General features: G+C 47.9%; 11 protein-coding genes across 11 annotated transcripts; 8 read left to right on the top strand and 3 right to left on the bottom strand.

Annotated features, from left to right (window-relative positions):
* Positions 1 to 439: 439 nt before the first annotated feature.
* On the bottom strand, positions 440 to 2,616 carry IL334_005898 (uncharacterized protein; the record flags this gene model as incomplete). Its single annotated transcript, XM_062937604.1, has 5 exons — positions 440 to 599; positions 775 to 882; positions 1,099 to 1,282; positions 1,325 to 1,379; positions 1,531 to 2,616. 5 exons carry the CDS (start codon positions 2,614 to 2,616, stop codon positions 440 to 442), a joined length of 1,593 nt encoding a protein of 530 aa, XP_062793655.1.
* Positions 2,617 to 2,939: 323 nt separating this feature from the next.
* IL334_005897 (uncharacterized protein) lies at positions 2,940 to 4,031 on the top strand (the record flags this gene model as incomplete). Its single annotated transcript, XM_062937603.1, has 3 exons — positions 2,940 to 3,397; positions 3,466 to 3,674; positions 3,733 to 4,031. 3 exons carry the CDS (start codon positions 2,940 to 2,942, stop codon positions 4,029 to 4,031), a joined length of 966 nt encoding a protein of 321 aa, XP_062793654.1.
* Positions 4,032 to 4,439: 408 nt separating this feature from the next.
* Positions 4,440 to 5,750, top strand: IL334_005896 (uncharacterized protein; the record flags this gene model as incomplete). The annotated part of the gene is made up of 3 exons (XM_062937602.1): positions 4,440 to 4,547; positions 4,595 to 4,748; positions 4,819 to 5,750. 3 exons carry the CDS (start codon positions 4,440 to 4,442, stop codon positions 5,748 to 5,750), a joined length of 1,194 nt encoding a protein of 397 aa, XP_062793653.1.
* Positions 5,751 to 6,379: 629 nt separating this feature from the next.
* On the top strand, positions 6,380 to 7,210 carry IL334_005895 (uncharacterized protein; the record flags this gene model as incomplete). The annotated part of the gene is made up of 4 exons (XM_062937601.1): positions 6,380 to 6,504; positions 6,634 to 6,787; positions 6,832 to 7,037; positions 7,096 to 7,210. 4 exons carry the CDS (start codon positions 6,380 to 6,382, stop codon positions 7,208 to 7,210), a joined length of 600 nt encoding a protein of 199 aa, XP_062793652.1.
* Positions 7,211 to 7,327: 117 nt separating this feature from the next.
* IL334_005894 (uncharacterized protein) lies at positions 7,328 to 8,298 on the top strand (the record flags this gene model as incomplete). The annotated part of the gene is made up of 6 exons (XM_062937600.1): positions 7,328 to 7,432; positions 7,475 to 7,515; positions 7,567 to 7,878; positions 7,938 to 8,028; positions 8,072 to 8,161; positions 8,218 to 8,298. The coding sequence occupies 6 exons, from the start codon at positions 7,328 to 7,330 to the stop codon at positions 8,296 to 8,298; spliced, it is 720 nt and encodes a 239-aa protein (XP_062793651.1).
* A 57-nt stretch (positions 8,299 to 8,355) lies between these two features.
* IL334_005893 (uncharacterized protein) lies at positions 8,356 to 11,045 on the bottom strand (the record flags this gene model as incomplete). The annotated part of the gene is made up of 2 exons (XM_062937599.1): positions 8,356 to 10,851; positions 10,905 to 11,045. 2 exons carry the CDS (start codon positions 11,043 to 11,045, stop codon positions 8,356 to 8,358), a joined length of 2,637 nt encoding a protein of 878 aa, XP_062793650.1.
* An 819-nt stretch (positions 11,046 to 11,864) lies between these two features.
* On the bottom strand, positions 11,865 to 13,148 carry IL334_005892 (uncharacterized protein; the record flags this gene model as incomplete). The annotated part of the gene is made up of 3 exons (XM_062937598.1): positions 11,865 to 12,256; positions 12,357 to 12,475; positions 12,520 to 13,148. The coding sequence occupies 3 exons, from the start codon at positions 13,146 to 13,148 to the stop codon at positions 11,865 to 11,867; spliced, it is 1,140 nt and encodes a 379-aa protein (XP_062793649.1).
* A 403-nt stretch (positions 13,149 to 13,551) lies between these two features.
* Positions 13,552 to 15,981, top strand: IL334_005891 (uncharacterized protein; the record flags this gene model as incomplete). Its single annotated transcript, XM_062937597.1, has 9 exons — positions 13,552 to 13,759; positions 13,802 to 14,001; positions 14,089 to 14,256; positions 14,321 to 14,437; positions 14,484 to 14,583; positions 14,675 to 14,775; positions 14,818 to 15,244; positions 15,451 to 15,611; positions 15,886 to 15,981. The coding sequence occupies 9 exons, from the start codon at positions 13,552 to 13,554 to the stop codon at positions 15,979 to 15,981; spliced, it is 1,578 nt and encodes a 525-aa protein (XP_062793648.1).
* Positions 15,982 to 16,088: 107 nt separating this feature from the next.
* On the top strand, positions 16,089 to 18,002 carry IL334_005890 (uncharacterized protein; the record flags this gene model as incomplete). The annotated part of the gene is made up of 7 exons (XM_062937596.1): positions 16,089 to 16,203; positions 16,296 to 16,338; positions 16,425 to 17,112; positions 17,177 to 17,302; positions 17,403 to 17,546; positions 17,740 to 17,912; positions 17,963 to 18,002. The coding sequence occupies 7 exons, from the start codon at positions 16,089 to 16,091 to the stop codon at positions 18,000 to 18,002; spliced, it is 1,329 nt and encodes a 442-aa protein (XP_062793647.1).
* A 370-nt stretch (positions 18,003 to 18,372) lies between these two features.
* On the top strand, positions 18,373 to 21,716 carry IL334_005889 (uncharacterized protein; the record flags this gene model as incomplete). The annotated part of the gene is made up of 17 exons (XM_062937595.1): positions 18,373 to 18,915; positions 18,965 to 19,125; positions 19,179 to 19,337; positions 19,386 to 19,824; positions 19,872 to 19,932; positions 19,978 to 20,017; positions 20,067 to 20,099; positions 20,148 to 20,202; positions 20,258 to 20,354; positions 20,402 to 20,451; positions 20,500 to 20,649; positions 20,701 to 20,931; positions 20,980 to 21,020; positions 21,063 to 21,098; positions 21,147 to 21,351; positions 21,395 to 21,518; positions 21,571 to 21,716. The coding sequence occupies 17 exons, from the start codon at positions 18,373 to 18,375 to the stop codon at positions 21,714 to 21,716; spliced, it is 2,571 nt and encodes an 856-aa protein (XP_062793646.1).
* A 543-nt stretch (positions 21,717 to 22,259) lies between these two features.
* Positions 22,260 to 23,827, top strand: IL334_005888 (tyrosine aminotransferase; the record flags this gene model as incomplete). Its single annotated transcript, XM_062937594.1, has 6 exons — positions 22,260 to 22,370; positions 22,422 to 22,700; positions 22,749 to 22,982; positions 23,042 to 23,158; positions 23,204 to 23,476; positions 23,534 to 23,827. The coding sequence occupies 6 exons, from the start codon at positions 22,260 to 22,262 to the stop codon at positions 23,825 to 23,827; spliced, it is 1,308 nt and encodes a 435-aa protein (XP_062793645.1).
* Positions 23,828 to 23,840: the final 13 nt, after the last annotated feature.

Below are 23,840 nucleotides of genomic sequence, written 5' to 3'. Positions count from 1 at the left end.
CCGATCCTCATCCCAAAAGTGAGTCTTGTATCATGCATTGTAGACTATCTATCACAGTGCAGAATGCTGTAGGAGAATCTTTGATTCAAACGTGACAAAGTACGATTGGCAGGGGGTAGACAGTGATCCAGGGCTAGCACTGCTATCCGTGCTCCCTTTCGCCAATCAAAGGCGTCTTCATGGTCTGTAATGGGCAAGTTCACGAAAAAAGGATAAGGATGATTCATTCCGATCAGTATAGCTCTATCGATAACGATTTCTTCGCAAGGCTCATAGCCTACTGATTAGACTGTGCCACTAATTGAGCTAGCTTCGGAATAGCATTGCAGAATTCCAAGAGTGCCAGTGCACTCCTCGTCAGCAAGCAGGTGAATGAGCAGTCCACAAATTGTGCGAAATGCATACATCATCACCACAAGACAGCCAGACATCTATGACCTTACGTGCCCCAAACTTCCAAACCTACGCAATCGAAAAGAGACGCTTGCGAAGACTTGCGATTATTGGATTCTGATAGAATATCATTCTCGTATGCAGGACAGGTAGCGGATGAGTTGCGAGAGAACGTTGAATCAAGCAGCAGACCATATGTCCCGTCGCTGAGGAGTAGAAAAAGCCATGGTCAGTCAATTCATCAGAACGCAGGATGAGGAACATTCTGCAAGAATGGGATATGTCTAGGGTGGTGTCATTCGAGCTAGCGGACGAAGATTGACCGGATGTGATGGGTGGCAGTGACAAAGTTTCAAGAGTACGTCGCAAAATTAGGCTTACCCTCCTCCGAAAGAGATAAGGTCAGACTCGCAAAGAGCGAAATACTGATTTTTGCCCGTCCATCGAAATGCCTGAACTGCGGATAAAGAGGTAATCTTGAACAAGAACCTGAACACAGCCAAAGAAGGGATTATGAGTGGATACAGGCAAATCAAAATCGTCGACGTGGTAGGAGATTGATCGGTGATACAAGAGCAATACACAAGTTCAGGAGTTCGATTGACGTGAGCGACGGGGCAAGTATAGAATGACGTAGATAGAAGTTGAAAAAGCGGCTTCGTAAGCAGCACCCTTTCAAGTAGGACACATGTGACCTGAACTTACGATTCTCCGCTCCCATAATATGTACCTTCTCGTTTCACAATTGACTCATTCAAAAAAACTCCGAACCTATTCCCCTTACCGTCTATGACGATGAGAATGTTGCCACACGACCTATGTGCCTGTCCATATCGATCTACCAGACGGTATAAGGTAGAGAGAGACGCTCCATGCTGGTCGAGAGAGACTGTAGTCTTGTTAGCGTTATGACGGCGATATTCACACGTACAGAGTAGTGTCCACGCTCCAGACAGCCGCTGACGAGGTGGAAGAAAGCGACGTAGCTAGAAGCAATGCCGTCAGCCCGATTACGAACGGGAAAGATACACGGAACTCAAGGGGAAAAGACCCAATTGATTGAGCTTGAGGAAGGGGGTCTCAATATCGATTGTCCTTCTCAGGTGGAGCGCAATAAGTGTCACAAGGAAGACTCACCTGCTCTGCATCTTTTGGCGTCAGTATTGGAGCTGTACTGTCCCGTCTCCCTAATAGTGCAATACTACCCCATTCTTCATCTTGGTCGACATTGCGAGACGGGACTTTACGGTGAGCATCAAACCCTGGGGCACCCGTAGGGGCCTTATAGCTTCCTGCCAGTTGTTCCGGCGTAGCGAAAGGATTCGAGTGAGAGATATCGATAGGAAGGGAATCAGAGGACTTCGGCGCAGAGGAATGATGGGCTTCGAGAGTGGGAAGAGTAGTGGGAGGAGTGAATGATGAGCTGGTAATCGCTGATCGCCATTTGGAAGCCATTTTGGTTGTCGTTGCAAGCGTATCAAGGAGCTTAGAAGGTTGAGTTGGGCTTCGCGTCGATGACCTGTGGGATTGTGATCGTTGAGGCGGTATCTGCGTAGAGGACGAAGCTGATGTAGCTGGATCACCTTTCTGCACTCGGCGCATCTCGTCTGCAGCGTTGTCGTTTCTAGCCTCGTGAGAAGGGTGAAAGATAATGTCATTGCCCGCGTCTGTAAGTATGGGCGGCGATCCGAGACTAGAAGTGAAGAAAGGAGTCGACATACGACGGGGCGAGCGTAAGGGGGGAATATATTCTGCCGATATATCGACGGGTCGAGGAGGTAGGTTCACATGGATTGGGCTATTGGGGGTAGGACTGCCTCGGTGACGTGGAGATGAAGGCGGGGCCTTTGGGGACGGCGTTCGGGATTGGGGAGTTGCGTCTTCCCAGATATCGCCACCAAGTAGGTCTATATCTTTAAGTTGTGGTGTTGGTGATTTTGAGTGGGTTTGGGAACTTGCAACAGCAGCGAGGTAATAGGGTTCCTGATGGTCATACGAGCCGAAGAGATTGTCGTTATCTAGCAAAGATGGCGAACGTGTTTGGCCTCGAGCAGGATCATGGCAGCCGCTCGGACTTGGAGCTTGTAACGTATGTGAGGGATACGACAATAGGGGCGCTGAGGTGAAAGCTCCGAAATCCGAAGATGGTGAAGGCTGAGATGAAGGTTTGGGATGACGAGTTGATGACGACGAGGAAGGCGAGTACTGAAGACCCTCATTCATCGTGAATCAGAGCAAGCAGACGCGGAGCGAATGCGATGAAGCAGAAGACAAGTGAAGCGGTGTGTGAGCTGAGTGATATCTGACATCAATGGTAAAGAAAGTAAGAATCGTCGACGACCTTGCGATGATGATGATGTTGAGTGATATGAAGATATGGTAATTGGGCGTTGAAAGGTCCTCACCTCCACTTAGCCATATTACGTAAATCCCGTTCCGGTCTCGTTACAATACGTTCAAAAAATAACATCACTTCTTACTTTTCACTTCCCTCAACTCACTTGAGTTGTGGGCTTGTAAGCTCCACACCCGTCGAACATAGCGACATGGGCCCCAAGCACAAGAAAATAAGGAAGAAAGTGCCCATTTCCGTTTTTGAAACTGAAACTACTTCCGATCCAGCATTGCATCGGAAATCATATGCGTCTGGCTCGGTTCTTCCTCGTTCCCGCATCCGCCAAACGAATCGACCGGTCGTGTCAAGGAAGATAACACAGTCCACGATAACTCGTTTTCATATTCTGCTAAAGCAGCAAGCGGCCATCAGAAAGAAGATATCGATACAGTCGCCAGAAAACGATAATGCAACGCTCAATTCGCTTGAAACATCGCTTGCCGCCGTTGAGCAAGAGATGGAAGACTTGGGAGGTTTAAAGGCATATCAAAATGCCAGCACACTCGGACAGTCTAACGAAAGAGGTGGCGACAGCTCGAAGGTCTTGATAAAATGGCTGCGCGGACTCGGCCTGAAGCAGGAGGCCATATCTCGATCCAGCAAATTGCGGTAAGTTGAGTATACACACTCCCACGACAACTTGTCCTTGCCTGACCCTGTTTCTTACTCCCCCACAGTATGCTCGAGATCGGAGCCTTGACTCCTGGCAATTACTCAAGCTCTTCAAATTGGATAGATAATCATCCAATTGATCTTCACTCTCAACATCCAGACATAGCAGAGCAAGACTTCTTCGTGAGACCGATACCTACAGCCGTCACAGAAGCCTTCGACATTGTCAGCTGCAGCTTGGTACTCAATTTCGTCAGCTCCGCGCCTGAAAGAGGTGAGTGTTTCCTGTACGATTATGCCGTCGCGTGTAGGCTGAAGCGCTGGACGTATAGGGAAGATGCTCTCACTTATTCATGATCAGCTAAAACCGACACCACAATCGCTTTTGTTCCTCGTCTTACCCTTGCCATGCCTGGTCAATTCGCGTTACCTGTCTATCGATTCATTCAAAGACCTTATGCGTATAGTTGGCTTTACGCTGGAGCAGGAGCACTGGAAACCGGGAGGAAAGGTTGGATATTGGCTGTGGAGGTGGGCAGAAAAGGACGATAGAGGGTCAGAACGATGGGGCAGGAAGCTCGTAGAGAAAGACGGACCCAAAAAGAATAATTTTGCTGTTGTACTACCTTGAATGCTTGTTGTAATTATGGCCTATCGCGCACTCGTGCTCGCCCGTGCCAAGAAGGATGAGAACGATTACAGCTCAAACCGAATATGGGATGATATGTGATGACGTAATGACATATATCACAGTCAATCATCTCGTTTCTTGCGCTTCTATGTCTTCGAACTTGATTGTTTGTCATACCACATCACATTAGCAGCATGACTGTAGCCTATCTCGGTGATGTCTGTTCCATTCTCGTCAAAAGCAGATGACCAGACTACGGTACCACACTATGCTAGAACGTCCGCCCTCACCATCCTCAAATCTCGGCTCGTTACAATCCTTCTGGCGCTTACGAGCATAACAATAACCTTGCTGGTAAACCGTTGTTATCGCCAAGATTTACAAGAGTCGGGATCATGGGGATGTGAAATGAGCTGGATGTCGCCTTCGTATCACTTGCTGCAATGGCCCGAAAATCCAATCTCTCGTTATAAAGTGTATTTGTATCGTGAACAAGGCTGGGACACGGAACACTTTGTGAGTAGATACACCGACATCCTCGTGTATGCTGATTCAAGCTATAGGTAGCCGGCCATCCTGTCATTTTCATACCAGGTAATGCAGGCTCATATCAGCAAGTAAGGTCCATAGCGTCCTCGGCCGCCCGACAGTATCACGGAGAACCAGGAGGAAGAGCTCACGGAATGGAGGCACAGAAAAAGCTAGATCTATTCACTCGTGAGACAGCGCTAGCCCTTGAGCGAGTCTATTCGGAGTGGGCAAGTGCTTACCGGATCTGTTGTATTAGTTGACCTCAACGAAGACTTTTCCGCGTTTCATGCTCGCACACTCAAGGATCAAGCAACATTCATACAACACTCCATTATCCGCGTTTTAGGCGAATACGACCACCTCGCCCTAAATCAAAGACCCACACAGGTTACCTTGCTTGCGCATTCCATGGGAGGTATCTCAGCTAGACTGGCGGTCAAACGTGAAGACGTGTCTAGTAAAGTGGATATGGTCTTGACAATGTCAACACCGCATACCATACCTCCGCTCACGTTTCAGCTTGAAATGGAGGCGATATATCAACAGATAGCGAAATCCACTGGGCCCCTTCTTATCTCGGTATGTGGAGGAGTGTCTGATTCCGAAATAGTGTCAGACAGCTGCGCACTTTCTTCGACTACTATCACAGAGGAGGACGGATTTTCTGTGTTTACCTCTAATATTCCTGGCGTCTGGACAGGAGTTGACCACCAAGCTATGGTATGGTGTCATCAGGTTCGCTGGTTGGTTGCTAGAGTCTTATTGAGTATGACTAAACAAGAGGAAAGATCACGCAAGCTAGCCGTAGCTCGAAGATGGCTGATTGGCTCGGATCAGAAATTCAACCCTTCCTCGGGCATAGCTCAAAGAATTGCGGTGACATCGTCCAACATGACAATATTGATTCAATCACAGACAGAACGAGTGACAGAACTATCGATACAACATTGCAACGAGGAGTGTCACAATCTAACGAGTAAGACAGAACTCATTCCCTTCCCGAAAGATCCCAATGCGCCCTTTCCATTGCCGGGCGAAGGTATCAAGGCGGGCGAAGTGGTGATTGCAGCGGATGTTACGCTACATCAAGTCGACGGCTTCCTGGCTTTTAACTCCAAAGCTCAGGCTGTTGTCGACGTCGGCTCTCACTTGGACAAAGTGATCCTTGGTTCAGATTGGAGTGAGTGAACGATAGATTACTTCAGCTGAACCTATAGCTAGCGATAGCTTCACGCGCGCATCTACCCATCTTTCTTTGCATTTTTCTGCTTTTCGAACGTCCTCTCTGCTCGTTCATGCCATTCATATCATCACGGGAGACTGTCAGGGTATGTGCAAAATGGAACCACCGAGTAGATGCTGAAAATCCTATAGGTATGCGGCCGATTATGAAGCACGTATCAACCCCAACACATACAGCAAATATAGTCTCAGAAGCTCGATACTATCCTAACACAAATCGAGACGTGTATATACATTCTCATACCCAAGGGTCTCCTTTTCTAGCTGGTCATTCAACAGGCATACACATGGAATTTTTTCAGCAAAACGAATGCCCTGTAGAGCATATACACGTGTCGTTGCATATACCTGGCTCCATCGCCAAGCTTGTGACTCGCTATCGTATGACCGCTTTCTCCTGGTCATTTGGGTGGTTAGCAATCGTTTTATTGAAGCAATTGATGACGTTTCAAACTGCAGGTGAGTGCGCATTGAGATAGCGCATACTGATCTTTCTAGGGCGGTTCCTTTCTGTTGATGATAGTCTAGAACACGTCGCATCGCATTGGATGATCTGGTGCCTAATAATGCTCAGCATGGGGACACTCATGCAGAGCCTCTTCGGCACTCTCCCTGCTTCACATACTTTACTGCTTGGGACAACCGATCTGATATTCCTGCCTCTAGTCCTCATGATGGGTATATGGACATTTGGTTCGCTGTGCGTGATATGGCTCTTTGTTGGTTCTCTAGTTCTTTTGGTGCGGACGATCACATTGAAAATTTCGTGGCCTCGCTCAGATTTGCAAAGGTACGTCTTGATGACATTCTGCACCATTAATCACCACAGGGCTAGCCAATCACCTAGAGGTCAAACTGCACGAATAGTAGCGCAATCAGCGTTTTTCCTTCTGCTCGTTTTCATCTTGGTACCTCATCAACTGGCTTTTATAGTCTCCTTTACAATCCTATGGATATCAATCGTGTGGAACAAGAATTCAGAGGTGTGTCTTTCTGTGTGCATGCAATCGCTTACACGCCGTCTCAGATCTCCACCGAAGTGTCGATGACGGTGCTCTTCATAATGCTCTTTCTAGTACCTTTCAAGGCCACCACACTACTGGTTTGGGCTCGAAGCCTCTGGTTGAACTGGAGCCACTCCCTCTCCACCGATCATAATCTGTTTTTCGTTGGCCCGGCCGCATTGGATGTCGCACTGTGCCTTCAAGGGTCTCATCCAAAGAAGCGATCTATGTGAGTCTAGTAAATGTGGGACCATCGCTGACCATATCAGGTTCATCCACGGCTGTAGCGCAAGTCTTGTAGCTCTAGCGACAGGAGCCTTCGTATTTGGCAGCAGATGGACATGGGTGTTACAACCATTAGGACATATTGTTCTAATGTTCATAGCGGGTATAATCTGGTGACTGATGTGAGGAAAATGGTGATGTAACGACTTCGTGCCACCGGAATATATGTAATAAGATTGCGATGTTGCCATTATCGCTTGCTTTTTCGTTGCACTTCATTTTCCCGCACACGGTATGTCCAGTACAGACAATCAGAAGCAAAGAGAGTTTGATATTGCTTCGGCCTGGCTGTCTTCTGCGCCTTCAGCTGCCAGCTTATCGAATGATGTAAAACTGGAGGTGAGTCTGCCGGGAAGGGGATACCGCTCACTGGGCTCTTAGCTGTATGGATTGTTCAAGTTCATCTCGACAAGCGCTGGACCGTGAGTGTTAGATCTCGTTCTACATTTGCACTCACTCAGGACAGAGCTCAGTCCTGGTGGCCGACCATCCATTTTTTCGCCAACTCCACGAGCCAAATACGACGCTTGGGTAGCTCAACTCTCCAAATACGCTTCTGCAGGAGAGAACGGTATAAATGCAGCTCGGGATCGATACGTGGTGATCGCAAAGGAGATTGGCTGGTCAGGCGACAATGATGATGATGAAGAAGTTGACCTTGAGAACCTTGATACTGAACCATCTGCGATCAGAAAAGACAAAGGGAAAAGCCAACAGGATAATCCAATTGGAGGGGTGAAAGTGAGCGTGATGTCGGAAGAAGGAGAGCAAGGAGATACAAACTCGTAAGTAAGAAATTGTTGCAATCAAGCTTGCGTTGATTCTCAGCGTCGAGTACATCCAGTCCTCTTCACGACGCCGTGATTGCGAATCGCCTCGAGGAGGTCAGAGCACTCATTAAAAAGGGATATATCATCAACGACAAGGACGAATTTGTGAGTCCATACGCCCCGAAGCAATATCTCACTCATTTGTCAGGGATACACACCACTCCATCTGGCAGCAGACCGAGGGCATGCTGAGATGACATCCTTACTGCTCCTGCTGGGTGCTGACAGGGATGTGAAGGTGAGATCTGCGGTTGTATGTCAATCAACACTGCTGATTATTCCCATTTGATTTAGGATGAGGACGATCTGACACCTATAACGCTAGCAGAGATATCAGGACGAGATGATGTAGTTGCTATCCTTGCTTTGCGCTGAGGATTTTGATGTATACATAACAATTTGTACGAATCGCCTACATCCAGTCGCACCATTTCACCTTTCCAAACATCCTCGATGGACCGCATTTCCGCTTGCCCAGATCACCATTTCTTCACCGACTACAAACTCCTTACATACCTGGCAATCAAACGAGATCAAACGCCATCCAGTATCGCTCTTTTGCTGCAGTTCCGCCAGTATGTCGTACAAATCTGCTTCTACCAATCTTGTTGTCATACTAAGCATTTCGCCTTCTGCCCGATAAGAATCCAGCATTCCTGTTAGTATAGTGCGGAGTTCAGAGTACGCTCGACCTTTTTTAGCATGTTCAGAAGTGGAGGCATCTACCAAGCGCTTGAAAAGTCGAGGAAACGAAAGGGATGGGGATGAAGAAGACACAAGAGATGCGAGGGTCTCTTGAACGATTGACCGGAGAGCGTCTATGATATTCGCGGGTGGATCACGTATGCTAGCTATTGAGTGTACCAGCTCGATGATCTCGTGTAGGACTCCCAACCACATGTCTTCAACTTCCCCAGTAACTTGGGATATAGAGTGTTCCTGACACAACCGTACTGCCATCCTTGAGACCGTTTGAATTGTCGCAAGGGAAATATGGATCGTGCCTACGTCTTCAGATAGCAAACCTTCGCCGAGATCTACACCCTTTGTCCGAAGTATGCTTCCGATGGTATTGAATGTCTCGTTGATTTTTCCCTGTCGATTAAACGCCCAGAGTTGACCTTCAAATATTCCGCATGACTCGCAGTCACTTGCGAGCAGTTCCAAATTCAAGGATTCAGCACCTCGCGAATCCAAAAATGCTAAAACATGGTCAGGGTCATACTGACAAAGCAGAGACACGTAGAGGTGTCGAGACGAAACACCGAGGTGTTTTGACTCCATAAATGTGCCTGTCTCGTCTATATCAGGTTCTAAAAGACACCGCAGGTATGCCATTTGCTTATGCGGCGCTGGCGCCAGAAGGTCAAGTGCTTGACTGTGGCAGGAAGGCAGATCACGATCGAGGAGCATCGCTGTTTGTCTGACGCCAATCGAAAGGACCTGGGGCAGGGCATGAGAAACGGCATCGTAAACCTCTTTCGACAAGGGTGCTTTGGTTATGATGTCATCCAGATTGGCGAACACCTCTTCGTCCGACTCTGGATCTTTGAGTAACGTGGAGATCAACTTGGCCCACTTGCCTTCGCGTCGATAGGCCGTCAGGAGGATTCGGTAGAAACCAGCTTGATCGAAGAGCTCTAGCATCATATCCGAGTCGTGTGGTGTGTAAGCAGATAAGAGATATTCGGCTGCCAGCTGTCGATCTTCTCGGGTACTTTGGTCTGGATCGCTGGCTAGACTAACGAGAATTCGGTGCAAGGTTGAGGGCGGGATGAAGAGAAATTGCGGATATTTCGGCAAGTTACGTGCAACGAAGATGTGTAGAAAAGTTATGTCGCCGGGGTGAAAGTACTCTGGATCCATAACATCGAGCATGAGGTTGACGATGGACTGACGATTGATAGCGCCGGATGTATCGTTCAGGTATGAATCTTCGAAAGCGATGTCCATAGAATGAAGGAAAGCTTCAGTGTCGAAGCGTAAAAGCAGGTTGAGGTAAGGGTACGGCGGTTCAGCACCTTCGCCAGTGAGAATCAGGTCACCGTCTGATGGCCAGGATATAGTCCGCCCGGCAAATATGAAAGAGTATACATCGTTACGAGCACCATGACCCTCAGCTTCTGGGAGTGAGTCTCCACTCGGATAAGATAGTCCAGACAAAATAGATTCGACATAGGCATAAAGCTTGTATGCGTTTGGAGCCCAACCTTCAAGATCCTCTTCATTCTTATCGCCCACAAGAGAAGGCCGATTTAAACGGTGTTGCTGGATATCGCGGACAACACTGATTAACTTGACAAGCGGAGCTATATAATCTCGCATTGCGCGGGTGTAGACATGTATCATGGCATCCCAGAGACCATGGGATTCACAGATGGTGACAGCTTGATTGATGTCGAGTGAAATCGGGTCGACGTTCCAGATGATCGCTTCCGCTTGTTCAAGTTCGCCATTATCGTTGTGCATGGAAATAAGTGCTTGTACGATGATAGGAGGAATTTGACGTATTCGGCCTGACAGGATGCGGGGTTCTAACAGGCGTAGGAATATACCTTGAATACCGACCTGAGAAAAATGCTCGTACGCTTCGTCGAAAAGAAACAGAAAGTCTTGCATTGACAGGCAAGCCTCGATACACAACGCAGCTAAACCTTCGAACAAGCTTGTGAGATCTACATCCTTGCCAGAGAAAGCAGTCTCGGTCAAGCGGTCGGGCGAAAAGGCCCATTCGAGCGAAGCTTTCATGAGTTCCCGGAGACGAGCAGCGATAATTTCCTTTCGAATCTCGGGGTCGGCAGGTAGATGTATCGTGTTGCCACTTGCACGATTTTCATAATAAGCCAACGCGGTCTGAATCGCGCCAAGAAAATCGCCTTGTTGCATGAATGAAAGGATCCTATCGTTCCAATGCAGAAGCGTACCGACCTGAAGCGTAGTTTTGGTCTTCCATAAGCTTTGTCAGGGTGTTTATAACTCACTAGTAGGAATAATTTGTCCCGGTAGGATCTAATACTGCCGGACAGAGAGGCTAGTGGCTTGACTGTGGAAGTTGTCGATAAGCCAGAATCTTGGGTTGTCAGGAGTCTGGTCTGAAGCAGCGTCGTCTCCACAACTTCCATGGTACGAATGTCTAAGAGGGAGAGTTGACCAGAGGTGATGATAAGGAGATGCTACTTGTCAGCCATGTTCAAGATGAAATACTCACGTTGCTATTGTACCATTGCATAGCCCGTACAGCCTCCCCAGATTGAAATCTTTTCCCATTTAACGTATCCACCTCTTTCCCATCATATATGCGTAAGAATTGTACACTGCTTCCCCACGAGTACGCTATGAGAGGATCCGACGCATCCTCGGTATTTACAAGCCATTCAAGGCAACCTATCATGCCTCCAAGATTACCTCCAATGTTGTCTCTCAACCTGCGATACCACGTTTTTGGTGTTGGTTTCATGCCAACTATTACCAACTTAGTTGGAGTCATTAGTGCGGATAAACTGAAGGCGTCGGTAGAGTGCGGCGTGTCGCCCAGAGGCAGCGGTTTACTTGCAAAAAGTGTAGTGGACTTTTTCAACGGATGCGTTGGCGCGTCGACGTCGGGATAGCTACCGAGCATTCGTACCACATCATTGCTTTCTACTCCCATCACTTTGCCAAGACTCCACCAGAAAGCCCGTCCGTGCTCATCCCCACTGACGATTGACGTATGACGGGCGCCCACGAAACCAATGTGCAGAATGCGGCTGTTCTGTAAATGTCCTTCCCGGCGACCAGATAAGACTTGACGAACCGATAGGGCCAGAGTCGTTCGAGCGGGTTTTGCCGGGGCGGAAAGATCATATAAGTGAATGTTGCCAGAAGCTCGACCAACAGCGATATACGTTTGGTCCGGCGAGATTGTGACAACGGTGACGGGAGACGCTGAACATCAGTAAAAACTATATCAGACTACACTCACTAGTTCCATCATTGCCCAGGACATGCTTCAGTTCTTGACCGAAGGTGTAAACTAATACAAAACCATGATCGGTGCCGACAGCAACCATCCCTCGAACGTCCATGACTGTCGGCTTGCCAAAAATATCCTTGGAGTCTAATTTCAGCGGAGAAGTAGTAGCGTTTGCCTGTTTTAGGAACAAATGAGCCGATAGTCGGCGAAGTGGATGAAAAGTGTATGCTGGAGACTGATTCTGTTGAGGGTTGAGGTTGGTAGATTGAAGGGGCTGCAGCTGTGAGCTCGCGCTGGCCACGGACATTGTTTCCGATTTGGCTTCCGATATTTGGGAGAAATGACTGGAGGTTCGTAGATGAGCTAGTTGAGGCTGCTGGACTGAATTCTGTGTAGCGCTGGACGGAGTCCGCATATGTGAACGTAGACGGGATATAGAGGGGTCTGAATATCAGCATTGTTCGGTGGGCGATGAACTCACGAATGAATGACGTTCGTTTGCCGGGACTTGGGGAGATGAGAGGGATCTGCGTTGTTCGGGTTGATACGATAGAAGGTGTACCGTTCGAAACGCGGTCCTGCACTTCTCTCAGATTCAGGCTGGAATTGCAGCATCCAAACTCACAATAGGCGCTGTGACAAACTTTCCAAATTCTTCGTCGTCATGAAAACCTGGGCTTGTACTGTTTTCTGCATCTCCTATTATATCCTGGTAATTTGTCTGATACCCACCTAGTTCCCAATCGTGTGCATTGACATTAATCGTAGGCGAATCCGATGGTGGGCTGTCCTGCGCCATCACGTCATGAAGACGTCGTCCGTACTCAGCGTTGTCTGGTCCATCATCACATGCTGCAGGCTGATGGGAGGGCGGGGGGGCTGTTCGAGGACTATCAGGCCAGTATTGATCGCTTGGTCCATCTTCTGCCTCGTCTAGGTTGAAAGGCTTATCACTGAGCTTGCGCCAATCTATAGGTATTACTTGACTAGGGGATTTACTTTGTCGTTTCCAATAATCACTCGGACCGGCATCCGTCTCCACGCGTGTCCCCGGGTCGTGAGATGCGATGTCTTCCAACGTATCAGTATGAGAGACGTCGACAGCGGTATCGCCATACGCTCCTTGTGTGCAGTCGTCAAGCTGTTCTGGATTGGTCAAGCGCGAGTGTTGTCGAGAGAGAGAACGTGATTGTGATCGAGGTCGGACTGTTCTGGCACCAGAGGAAGCGGAGGACAGAGTCGATTGCTGCCGCCGCGGAGATCTAGGGGGCATATCTTGGGTCAAATTCAAAATCGATTGCAAGACTTCTGATGCATCTATGGTAATAGATGATGATGATCTCAGGTTGATTGCAGTCTAGAAGGGAGGATAGAGCGACAAGATATGAGATATGGGCTAGTACTCGTATATGACGTTTTTGTGTTGTCATTACGTAAGCGATCATCCACGTGATTGTTGACGTTACTGATTTTACAATATCGAGTTGAATGATTATTATTGTAAGTGTTTGTTGATTATTTGAATGTTGTTGTTTATTTTGACCAGATGATATATTCATCATTCAACTTCTACTACACATATCCCATCATCGATTCCATCATCTTCTCCACACGACCTGCCAATCAATAGCAGCGTTTTTGTCAATTGCTATAATATCAGAGTCGACAGATGTGCGATGCCCGCCACCATGCACATCGCATCCTCCCCCGCGAGACCTAGATCAGGGGGAAACTGGCAACGGTCAGAAGATGATTTACCACCGGCACTTGCTTCAAAGGCAATCGACTTGAATAGCTCGACCAGATCAACAGACAGGGATACCGGTGCGAAGATCACCAAAAGAGCGTTCCTATGTGACGTCGTAGTAGAGAGAGAGGGTGAAGGTGAGTGAAAGTCCTTTTGGTCGAAAGCTAAAGATAGCCTAGAAACCGCCAATTTGCTTGCTCACCTTGGAGAGCCTCTCAAACCTCTTTCAACTCTTCCCCTTCCCGTGTCTACCAACGGCACCACATCTTCGCGCCTGTCCCTCCCTCCGGATCCCGAAGACACTGATGCTTGTCCACTATGGTCCGGGTCCAAAAAAGAAGAAATGTCAAACCGCCTGAACAATCTTATTGAGGAACTTGTACGGACTGAGCGAAGCTATCTCTCACGAATACACGCATTGAAAACGGTGAGTAAAGACTCGAATATTATCTAGCTAACTTGTCAGAGTTACGCCGACCGGTTACGGCTCTTCTCTCGTGACCCCAATCAACAATTAATCCCTCCCTACGAAGCCAAAGCAATGTTCGCCAATATTGAAGCGATAGTACCAGCTTCGGCAGCTTTCTTGACCGATCTCGACGCGATGTTCCAAAGCGGACAAGCAGATAATATGGTGGGAGATGTCTGCTTGAAACATGTGAGTCGATATGTGTTGGACCGCGAGCTTAAAGTTCCAGTTGAAAACCTTACGAACGTTTGACCCATACCGAACATACTTGAGTAAACAAGATGAATCACAAAAGCTTTTCCAAGAGTCAGCTAGGAAATTTCCAGGATTCGTCAGCTTCATAGAGGTAATCGCGACTCTCTCACTCTCGAAAAAGCTGATACCGGTGTTAGAGCACAAAATATCAAACGACAGGGATTGGCAATATAGGTCTGCGAGAGCTTCTGATGGAGCCTGTTCAAAGAATACCGAGATATACCCTCCTTTGGCAAAGTAAGTTAATGTCTCCTTGAATCGTACTGACTCTCAGCTATGGTGAAATGCATGTCACCGATATCTACGCAACGTGCCAAACTCCTCGAAGCCACCGCGATCGCTTCGAGAATTGCAAGATGTGAACCAGATCCTCAAACAGTCCGGGCGACGGTGATGTACCAGTTGGAAAGAAATATCGACGACTTTCCGGTAAGTGATAACACATAGAACGACGTTCTCACCACGCTTTAGGCCAAACTGTTCAGCAATAATCGAGACTATATCGACGCTATTGACGTTGAGGACCTTCCTGCGGAATATCCTACAACCTCTTCACCACCTTCTCGACCTATGTCCACATTAGGTTCTCGTCCCTTGTCATCCAGCTCCAACCCCTCCATGGCTTCGTTTGGATCGCTTACCTCACAATCACCTCCTACAATCCATTCAGCTGTAACACCTCTGCATTGCACACTCTTCCTTTTCGACGACAAGCTGATGATCGTCAAACGCCAATCGAGCTCGATCAGTGGGCGGAAGGTCACGGGAACTGACGATGTGCAAAAGCTTGTCAGAGGAGTAGCGGCGATAGACAAGAATGGTGGCAAGAAAGACAAACTCAGTTTCCGTGGCGTTGTTGATGTTCTCGATGTCATTGCGTCTGATGTTGGGGACGCAGGTGAGTACGTCAAGAACTTAGACTCATGCTTACGGCAGACTTCCACGTATTCTTCGAGCGTCCGCCTACGGATCAGTCTGGCCGCTGGTCCATTCGCCCTTTTCGGTCATACACAACTGTACACCCTCCTTATTCCGCATCACTTGACGCCGTCGCGACTCGTCGAGATAAGCTGCGCTTCATCCAAAATCTGTGGGCTGCCCAAGCTCTAGCGAGATCCAAACTACTACCTAAGGATCACCGCAGTGCTCCTCGGGTTCTGGTCAAAGAAAATGAGATCCCACTGGACAAGGCAGGAGATCCCACTGGCAGAGCCAAGTGCTATTGGAACGTGTGGGATAGGAACGGGTGGTCAGACAGTCACAAGGTGAGTAAAAGACATAGATCGGGCGCTGACCTGTTCAGGCAAAAGTTACAGTACATATTGACGAGGACGGGACTGCTCTGGATATTCCCGTGGATGAACAAGGACCTCTACTGTGTATTCGTCTCCAGCCAATGCCGGGAGGATTATGCCGCTTCTCTTACTCCACCATGGACACTGTCAATGAGGAGCGTATGGTGGTCGATATAAGTGAGGTTGTAGAACAAATTGCATTCACAGGTGAGCGCTGCTCCACGTTTTCGTTGCTGACAAATAGTTCACAAGTACGGCATTTTCAAGTTCAGAACTGGAACTACCTCTTGTTCAACAACACCTTCTGCCACCTCACACCGTTTACGCCCGTCCATGCTGAATCTCGACGCAATATCTCGAAACCTCTTCGGCGCCGGAAGCGTCTCGGGGAAGAGTGACATGTTTGGCACCAAAAGTTCGAGATCTACTGTTAGTAGAAGCTCAACAATGGATGCAGATTCCTCCAGCAAGAGACTCTCATCCACCTCGCCTTCTCATGACCTCTTGAACTCCTCACACTATCTGATCGCTGGGGCACCTTACGAAAAAGCAATGGGTCAAAGTGAGATTGACCTCAATGCGCGCCTAAACTTAGCAAGAAACAACAGCAGGTCTGTTGGTACGCCCACAAACTCTAAGGATCTGCGTGAACAGTCACAGACTATGGACAAAGCAGAGGCATCGCTGCGCGCTATCTGTAAGTCAATCTTGTACAACCAAAGCTAACTCAAAAGTGCGATCTGGATCCCCACCACCCATTACCGCCCCTTTGCGAATTCACAGAACCCCATCACCTACTCGAGCTCTCAGCCCGACATTGGACAATATCCCTCGGATACCACTCTCGCCTAACACCCGACCCTTATCAGCGACATTGGCGCAGTCCATTCTCCATGGGGATTCGGTATTCACCTCGCCCCGACAGATCTCCATACCGCTACAGACACCTTTGTCACCGCGTCCCATAGGTCCCCGAAGTCCCATTCCAGGCCCTACATTAGCACCGACTCGGCCAGCAACACAGCTGCCGACTATCGGATCGGCTCACACCCGACTTCGCATCGTTTCTGGAGGTGGTCGACGGATATCGATTGGAAGGGAAACTATACCTTTGAAAGGCGGTGAAGAAAATGAGTCGTCTGAGAGCCAATCGACCCCGACATCCCTTGGAGCCGCAAAACGTCAGCATTCTGCAGATAATCTTACTCCTCGAAAACGATCGCCAACTCACATTCCATTACACCCTCTCGAAGTCCCTGATTCCGCCAAGTCGTCGTTATCGCTGCGATCTGGTAGTCGTCGTACCTCAGGCAAGCAAACCCGCAGATCATCTGGACCCCTCACCAACGCGAGGACAGTTTCTGCCTCTCAAGCTTCCATTGTCTCGACGGTTTCAACAGCAACGGTGGAGGATGGCGAGATGAAAGAATTCTCCAACGTCGAAACCGCTTTAGAAGCTTCATCCAAAAAGGTGAGTCCCTTGGTGTTATATTATCGCTAATCAGCAGATACGCGATGCCATTGGTTCAAATAAGCGGTTGAAATCTGAAATCGCTGGCTTGCGAAAGCAAATGACAAAGGATGCTAAAGGGAAAGATCTTGTACAGCGGCTTGAAAGAAACTCTTCCTTACCACGGTCGCCTCAGCGTCGAAACATGAACGTGAGTTTCATGAGATATGTTCATTTAGTGACCAAGGCAGCGTATTGTCGACCTCGAGTCCTACGACTCATTGTCATCACGACCAACATCAGGAAAACAGGAAATTGACGCTATCGTGATGGATGAATGTGCTAGAGGGATCGCGTCAGTAGTGGAGAGGGTGGACACCCATCTCCGTCATGCCGAAGCTAGCAATAGTCAGGCTGTTAATCTGGCAAAACAGCTGGCAACAGAAAAGGATCAAGTGAGTTTCAGAGAATGGGACCCGGCTCATTTGATTTAGCAATTTCAGCAGATACGAACTTTACAAGGCCAGGTCATCAGATCAAAAGAACATCAAGATTTGTTACAACGTCAACTAACCGATGCAACGATTGAGCTTGACGTTATTTATGAGGCAAGTCTCTTGGAACGCTACATTAGCTAACATAATTCAGGCATTCAATACTGAACTGGACGGGATGTTCGATGATGCCCAGCTACCCGAGACTGAGGCTTTCCAAGCGCTGAAAAGCGATCTTCAGATTACCAAGGCCGGAAGAAACTTGCTTGAATTAGAGAATAAAAAGCTGAAACGCGAGCTGGAAGAGGCTAATCTGAAGAGAGACCAGTGAGTTTACAGTGGTGTCGAGCTGTCCTGATGAAGCTGACCATCTGTAGATGGGCGAGAATGCTTCGTGCGCAGGGTTATAAGATTTGAAGAGAGAAACGGACATTTCAAGGTTTACCTTGCATTTGACATACATTGTATATTGTTGTATACATAGCAACGCTATCCGGTGACATGTATAGCATTATCATGTCTTGACCTGTTCCTTGATGGACTCGAAGCATAGCGTGACAAGACTATATGTCATCAGTCATCTCCAATATGTAGAGAGTGAAGTTTTCAGATAAACAAGTTGAAAGTCAACATTATCTTGTTTATCCGGAACGCAATTCATTATTTTGCCCTTTTGCCACCCAACAACGTCATCTTTCGTCTTTGTCTTTGTCTTTGTCAAGTCATCTCTCTATTCAACTTTTTTATTCGTTATCACACAATACAAGGCTAGGCGACCTTGTGCATAATGTCCGGTCTACCGCCAGATGCTCCTCCGCCCAGTACTCCGCCTCTGCTGCCTATACCTATGCTTGACTTCCGTTGGGTGCATGCTGGCGCTCAACACCTCGACCTCCTGCCCACTCCTATCACTGCCGCTTCGACAACATACAAACCTTTCTCATTGAGTGAATCAGTCAGAATTGAAGAGCGATGGAGGGAGATGGCGGATACTGAAAAGCTTGCTGTGATCAGAGAGTGGGGAAGCACTGAAGGTGAAGGTGCGCCTGCTCGTACCAAGAGCAAGGAGAAGGATATAGCAAGGAGGGACAGTATTACCAGCAATCACTCTGCTGCATCATCCGCAGCTCATCCAGTCGATGAAAAAGTGAAGGAGAAGAGGAACAACGAGCAAACACCAAGCAAGGAGTATATACAATCGGGTCAGGAGCAGAACATACCGGAAGAAGAACCGGGTGATAGTATAGAACAGAAGTACAAGGATGTTGTCAGCAAAGTGCAGAAAGATTACGTGGACTTTGAGGTCATTCAAGGGGTTCCCGTGAGCCAAGTGAGTGGTGCGAATTTACGTGAACACGCAGGGTTCTAACTATCATCAGGACTCACTGTTTGAGGTGTCCTTGCCGACCCTCTCACTGCATCCAGTCTTTTGGGCACATACTGGCTCAAGAGTACCGGTGCTCAGGGGAACGTGGTTTGTCGAAAGTGAAACCCGCCCGTGCTCCTGGGAACTGGCGGAGGAGATAGAGAAAGCTTATCTGTGCGTAGTCATCCGAGAAACATCATGACACAATGCTGACATAAATCGCACAGCGAAATACAGCCATGGCAGCCTTCGTACAAGCATGAGCTAGCCACTGCCATGTCGCTTGGCACCGCAGGAGAAGAAAAGCTCAAGTACACTTTGCCGTCAAAATTTGGACAAGGTTTAGGGATTATCTTCGAAGATGGAGAGAAGGGTCGTTTGATAACGTGAGTGATCCGGTGTTGTTGGCGAACATCAATAACACATGTGTGTAGTACCGGTACTCTCACTTACCTCACCCGTGCATTCTGGGCATCTCTGCGAGCCAAGCCATCCGGCACATACGTCTATCGTGGTTACGGTCCTGCTGCGATTGCATCGGGCAAGAACAAAGGAGATGCATCTCCCGGAAGGAGCAGACCTTTATCTCGTCGGGGTAGTGCCAGCAGTCAGCGCTCCGGCGTTGCCGATAAATCGCCTTCAATGCATCACCGAGCGTTGTCAAAAGATAGGAGTTCGAAGGAAGGAAAGAATGAAAAGAAGCTGGAGACCGTTGTCGGTGCTGCCGTGAAAGGCTTAGGCCTTACAGCTGGAGAGACATTGAGTGGAGTGAAAAAGGGATTAGAAGATCTAAAAGATGAAGAGAAACGTAATCGACCAGTCGGATTCTCTGCCGATACGAGGAATGCGATAGAGGAGGAAAACGCACCTGTAGTGAGTGAGGATGTCATCTGCGCGACAAAGCTAAATCATGGTTCTAGGTGGACTCTGAAGAGGATGCCTCGCCATGTACAGATCTTCTACTCGTGATTCACGGTATAGGTAAGTTTAGGTAGTCTGTTTCATTGAGCTTACATCCGTTATCAGGTCAGCAATTAGCAACACAATACGAGGCTTATAATTTTGTGTGAGTTCTCAATATCTGATCATGAAGAAGTGTTTGACTTCTTTCGCAGCTACGCTGGCAACCAGTTGCGACAGGTGTTGAGGTAAGTGTCTCCAAAATATTCCCATGCCCACACTAACATTTGTCATAGAAAGCAATCTGCCAATCCAGCTCTTGCATCTATTATTCGTGACCGCCGGTGTCAGGTGAGTCCAGTGCAGTCAATGTGTATAAAATTCTCGTCTTACCTGCATATCACAGATTCTTCCTGTACAATGGCGTACGTCGATAGATCTTAGTGATGAGAAGACTGAGGAGGACAGGGCTCACGGCATGGACAATCAATTTACTATTTCCGGTCAGTCACTCCAAAATCCCTGCCCCATCAGCTGACAGTTGCATCAGACATTACAATGAACAAATCGATACCATATGTACGAGAGTTGACTAACGCAGTAAGTCACTTGCCGAAGTCATGAGTCGATAGCTAAACCAAAAACCAGGTCCTGCTTGATATACCTCTTTACATGTCGCATCATCGCCAGAAAATGATTGAAGCGGTATGCATGCAAGCGAATAAACTCTATCGCTTGTGGGTTGCGCGAAATCCCGATTTTGAAAAGCATGGACGCATTCATATTATCGGTCATTCGGTGAGTCGCCCTAGGTAGTCATTGCCAAGATGTCTTACATGTACATTACAGCTTGGCTCTGCTCTGGCTGCACAAATCCTTTCTAATCAACCTACCAAAATGCCCTCCTTATCCCAATTACCTAAGCAAGTCATAACGCAAACGCGTGATAGATTCCTGTTCAACACCAGCAATTTGTTCTTGTGCGGCAGCCCATTGGGAATCTTCCTTCATCTGGAGCAAGCACAACTTATGCCCAGAAAGGGTAGGGAAAGGACTATGCATTCTCCACAGGACGAAGCAGTGAGTGGATGAACACCATGTATCAATCATTGCTCACATATCTCTTAGCTCGATCGGGCTGGTAAATATGGCTGTTTAGCCATAGACTCGTAAGTGAACGACCCGGTCACATATGTTAACGATGATCGTAGCCTGTACAACATCTTCTATTTCACTGATCCTGTAGCGTAAGTCGCCTCATTACTAGAGACTTAGAAACTTACCCCTTGACTCAGCTATCAACTCAACGCTGCGGTCGATGTGAAACTGGCTGCTCGGCGACCGCCTCTTGCTATTACGTCCGTCACTGCGCCATTTTATGCTCCTGTCACCGATGGCTTCACTACGATATCTAGATATCTCCCATCCTATCTTGGTGGAGGGACGGGCGAGAAGAAACCTGTCCGACCAGGTGTGATCCGTCTTCCGAGTGGCATCGAGGTGAGTTGTCGTCGATGAAGCCTTCCTGACAGGCAATGCACAGATGTCTGGGCCCAGTGGTGAAGAAAGACTAGAGGGCACAAGGGGTGAACGACGATTTTCGGCACTGAATTCTCATGGTAATGTGGACTTTTATTTGCCCTCTGCCGGTGTAAGCGAATACCTGGGTACGTGCTTCTACCTTTTGATCGTGTTTGTCAGCTGACGCATGTCATTTAGATATGATAACGGCTCATCTGTCCTACTGGACTGACGCTTCTTTCGCTGCGTTCCTGCTTGCTGAGATCTTCTCTACCCGTCTTGACTTGATGCGTACAGGTATGGGTTTAGCTGAACAGGTGATGCCCGAAGGGACCGCTTTGTAGATATATGTAGAAATTAGATTGATTCGTACCCGCTTTATAATGTATACATTCAATGAAACATCCCGTAGAAAGTGTGACCTCACGTGAATGTGTCTCATCATGACAGTCGAACGGACGAACGGACGAAGTGGTGAAGCGTTTATTTACTGACTGATTTGTTGGATCCCGTTTGACATTAACGTAAGAAAGGTTATCTATCAAATCGAAAGAACATCAATCCCGGATCTTGGTCAAACGTCATTCCTCGGCCGGAACTTGGCAATTCTCCGGCCGGAGCTTGGAAACCTCAATTTCCGAGAATGCTATTTTGCAACGGTGGCTTTTGAATATTTTCTGAATGACACTGGCACATTTGCATATCTTACTGCGACAGTGGTCACCGATAACGATCTACACACATGCATGTGCAAGATGAGGGTGTATAAAGCAGGGAACGCACGATGTATTGCCTTCTCAACCCCCCCTTTTGAATCATTTTGTGATTAGACTACCAGCTTGTATCGTATTTTTATATTTGTATGCTATCAAGAACAAGGAATTAAGATGCCCGATATTCGATTGCTCAACGCTCAGAACTCCCATTCGGAGGCACCAGTGAAAATCTCATCGATCAAAGCGGGTCGAACATGGAATATTCGAATCTCTCCCTCTGTCGTGAGTCATTTCACCAACAACTGGTTTCATTCTATTGACCATGTCGCACAGGACCGATCGAAAAATCCAATCAGAGAGACTCTGGCTTCTATTACTGCTAATGCTCCCTCAACTTCAAAGGTCCCGATTAATCTGGGCTTAGGAGATCCCACCCATTACCCTCTTCATCCTCCTCCCGCAGCTGCCATCGCTGCAGTGGAATGTGCGGTTTCAGGAGGAAGAGCAAATGGCTATTTGAATGGAGTCGGATCGATGGAAGCTAGACAGGCGGTGGTAGATTATCATAAAAGATGGGATGGAGTAGATTACGACGCAAGTGACATTGTACTGGTGAGCTTCTTCATTGGTCCGATGTATCAAAGACTAACAGCGTATTAGACTCATGGTGTCGGCCAAGCTCTTGACCTACTATTCTCGGTCATGATACCTCCAGCTTCCGTCGAACGTGCCAATATACTTGTCCCTCGTCCCGGCTTTGCTCAATACACAGCTTTACTTGCCGATCTTGATGCAGAAATTCGATATTATGATTGTATCGAGGAGAACGATTGGGAAGTGGACCTGGACATGGTTGATCAATTGTGCGACGAGGATACCAGAGCTATTATCCTTGTGAGTAGATGAATGCGTTCATCTATAAAGGGGGGGAGACAAGCTGATAAACATCCAAGACCAATCCTAGCAACCCTTGTGGAAGCAACTACAGTCGAGAAGTGTTGAAGGATTTGTTGAAAGTAGCGGAGAGACATAAAGTACCGATTATTGCGGATGAGATATATGGGCATATGGTGAGTGCCTTCTTCTCTGTTAGATCAAGTCTGACCCTTCTACAGACCTGGTCCTCGCCCTTCACTCCATTGGCTTCCCTGTCCAAATCTGTACCAATCATTACGCTATCAGGGTTATCCAAACGATTCTTGGTCCCAGGTTGGCGATTCGGGTGGGCCGCCCTACATGATCCATTAGGCGTGGCAGCGGATGTCAAGCGAGGGATGGCAGTATGGGGTAACCGTTTCATGGGTCCGAATTCCATCATTCAGGCCGCACTGCCCACGATTCTCGCGACAGAGTCCGAATGGTTTGATGAGGTTATATACAAGATTGAGGTGAGTTGCATCCGGTGCTGCCCTTTGATCCTTGTTTTGCTAAACTTTTAACTTTAGACATTGGCGAAAATCGTTTATCAGGGACTGTCAGATACTCCTGGTTTGAGCACCACCTTTCCAAGCGGAGCAATGTATTGTTTTGCGAAAATCTCAAGAGATGCATTTCCGGACCTCGAAGATGATGTCGCGTTTGCAACTGCCCTTTATAACGAAGAAGCAGTCTTTGTATTGCCCGGCATCTGCTTCGGCATGCCTGGATACTTTCGAATAGTTTTAGCCACACCCTCAGATGTCATGACAGATGTTGTAGAAAGGGTTCAAGGGTTCTGTGATAGACATTATAGACTTTAGATGGACATGAGAT

This window comes from Kwoniella shivajii, chromosome 8, assembly GCF_035658355.1.
Source record: "Kwoniella shivajii chromosome 8, complete sequence".
Taxonomy (NCBI): Eukaryota; Fungi; Basidiomycota; class Tremellomycetes; order Tremellales; family Cryptococcaceae; genus Kwoniella; species Kwoniella shivajii.
The sequence above is the reverse complement of the archived record's forward strand: the minus strand, read 5'-3'. Positions and strand labels throughout refer to the sequence as shown.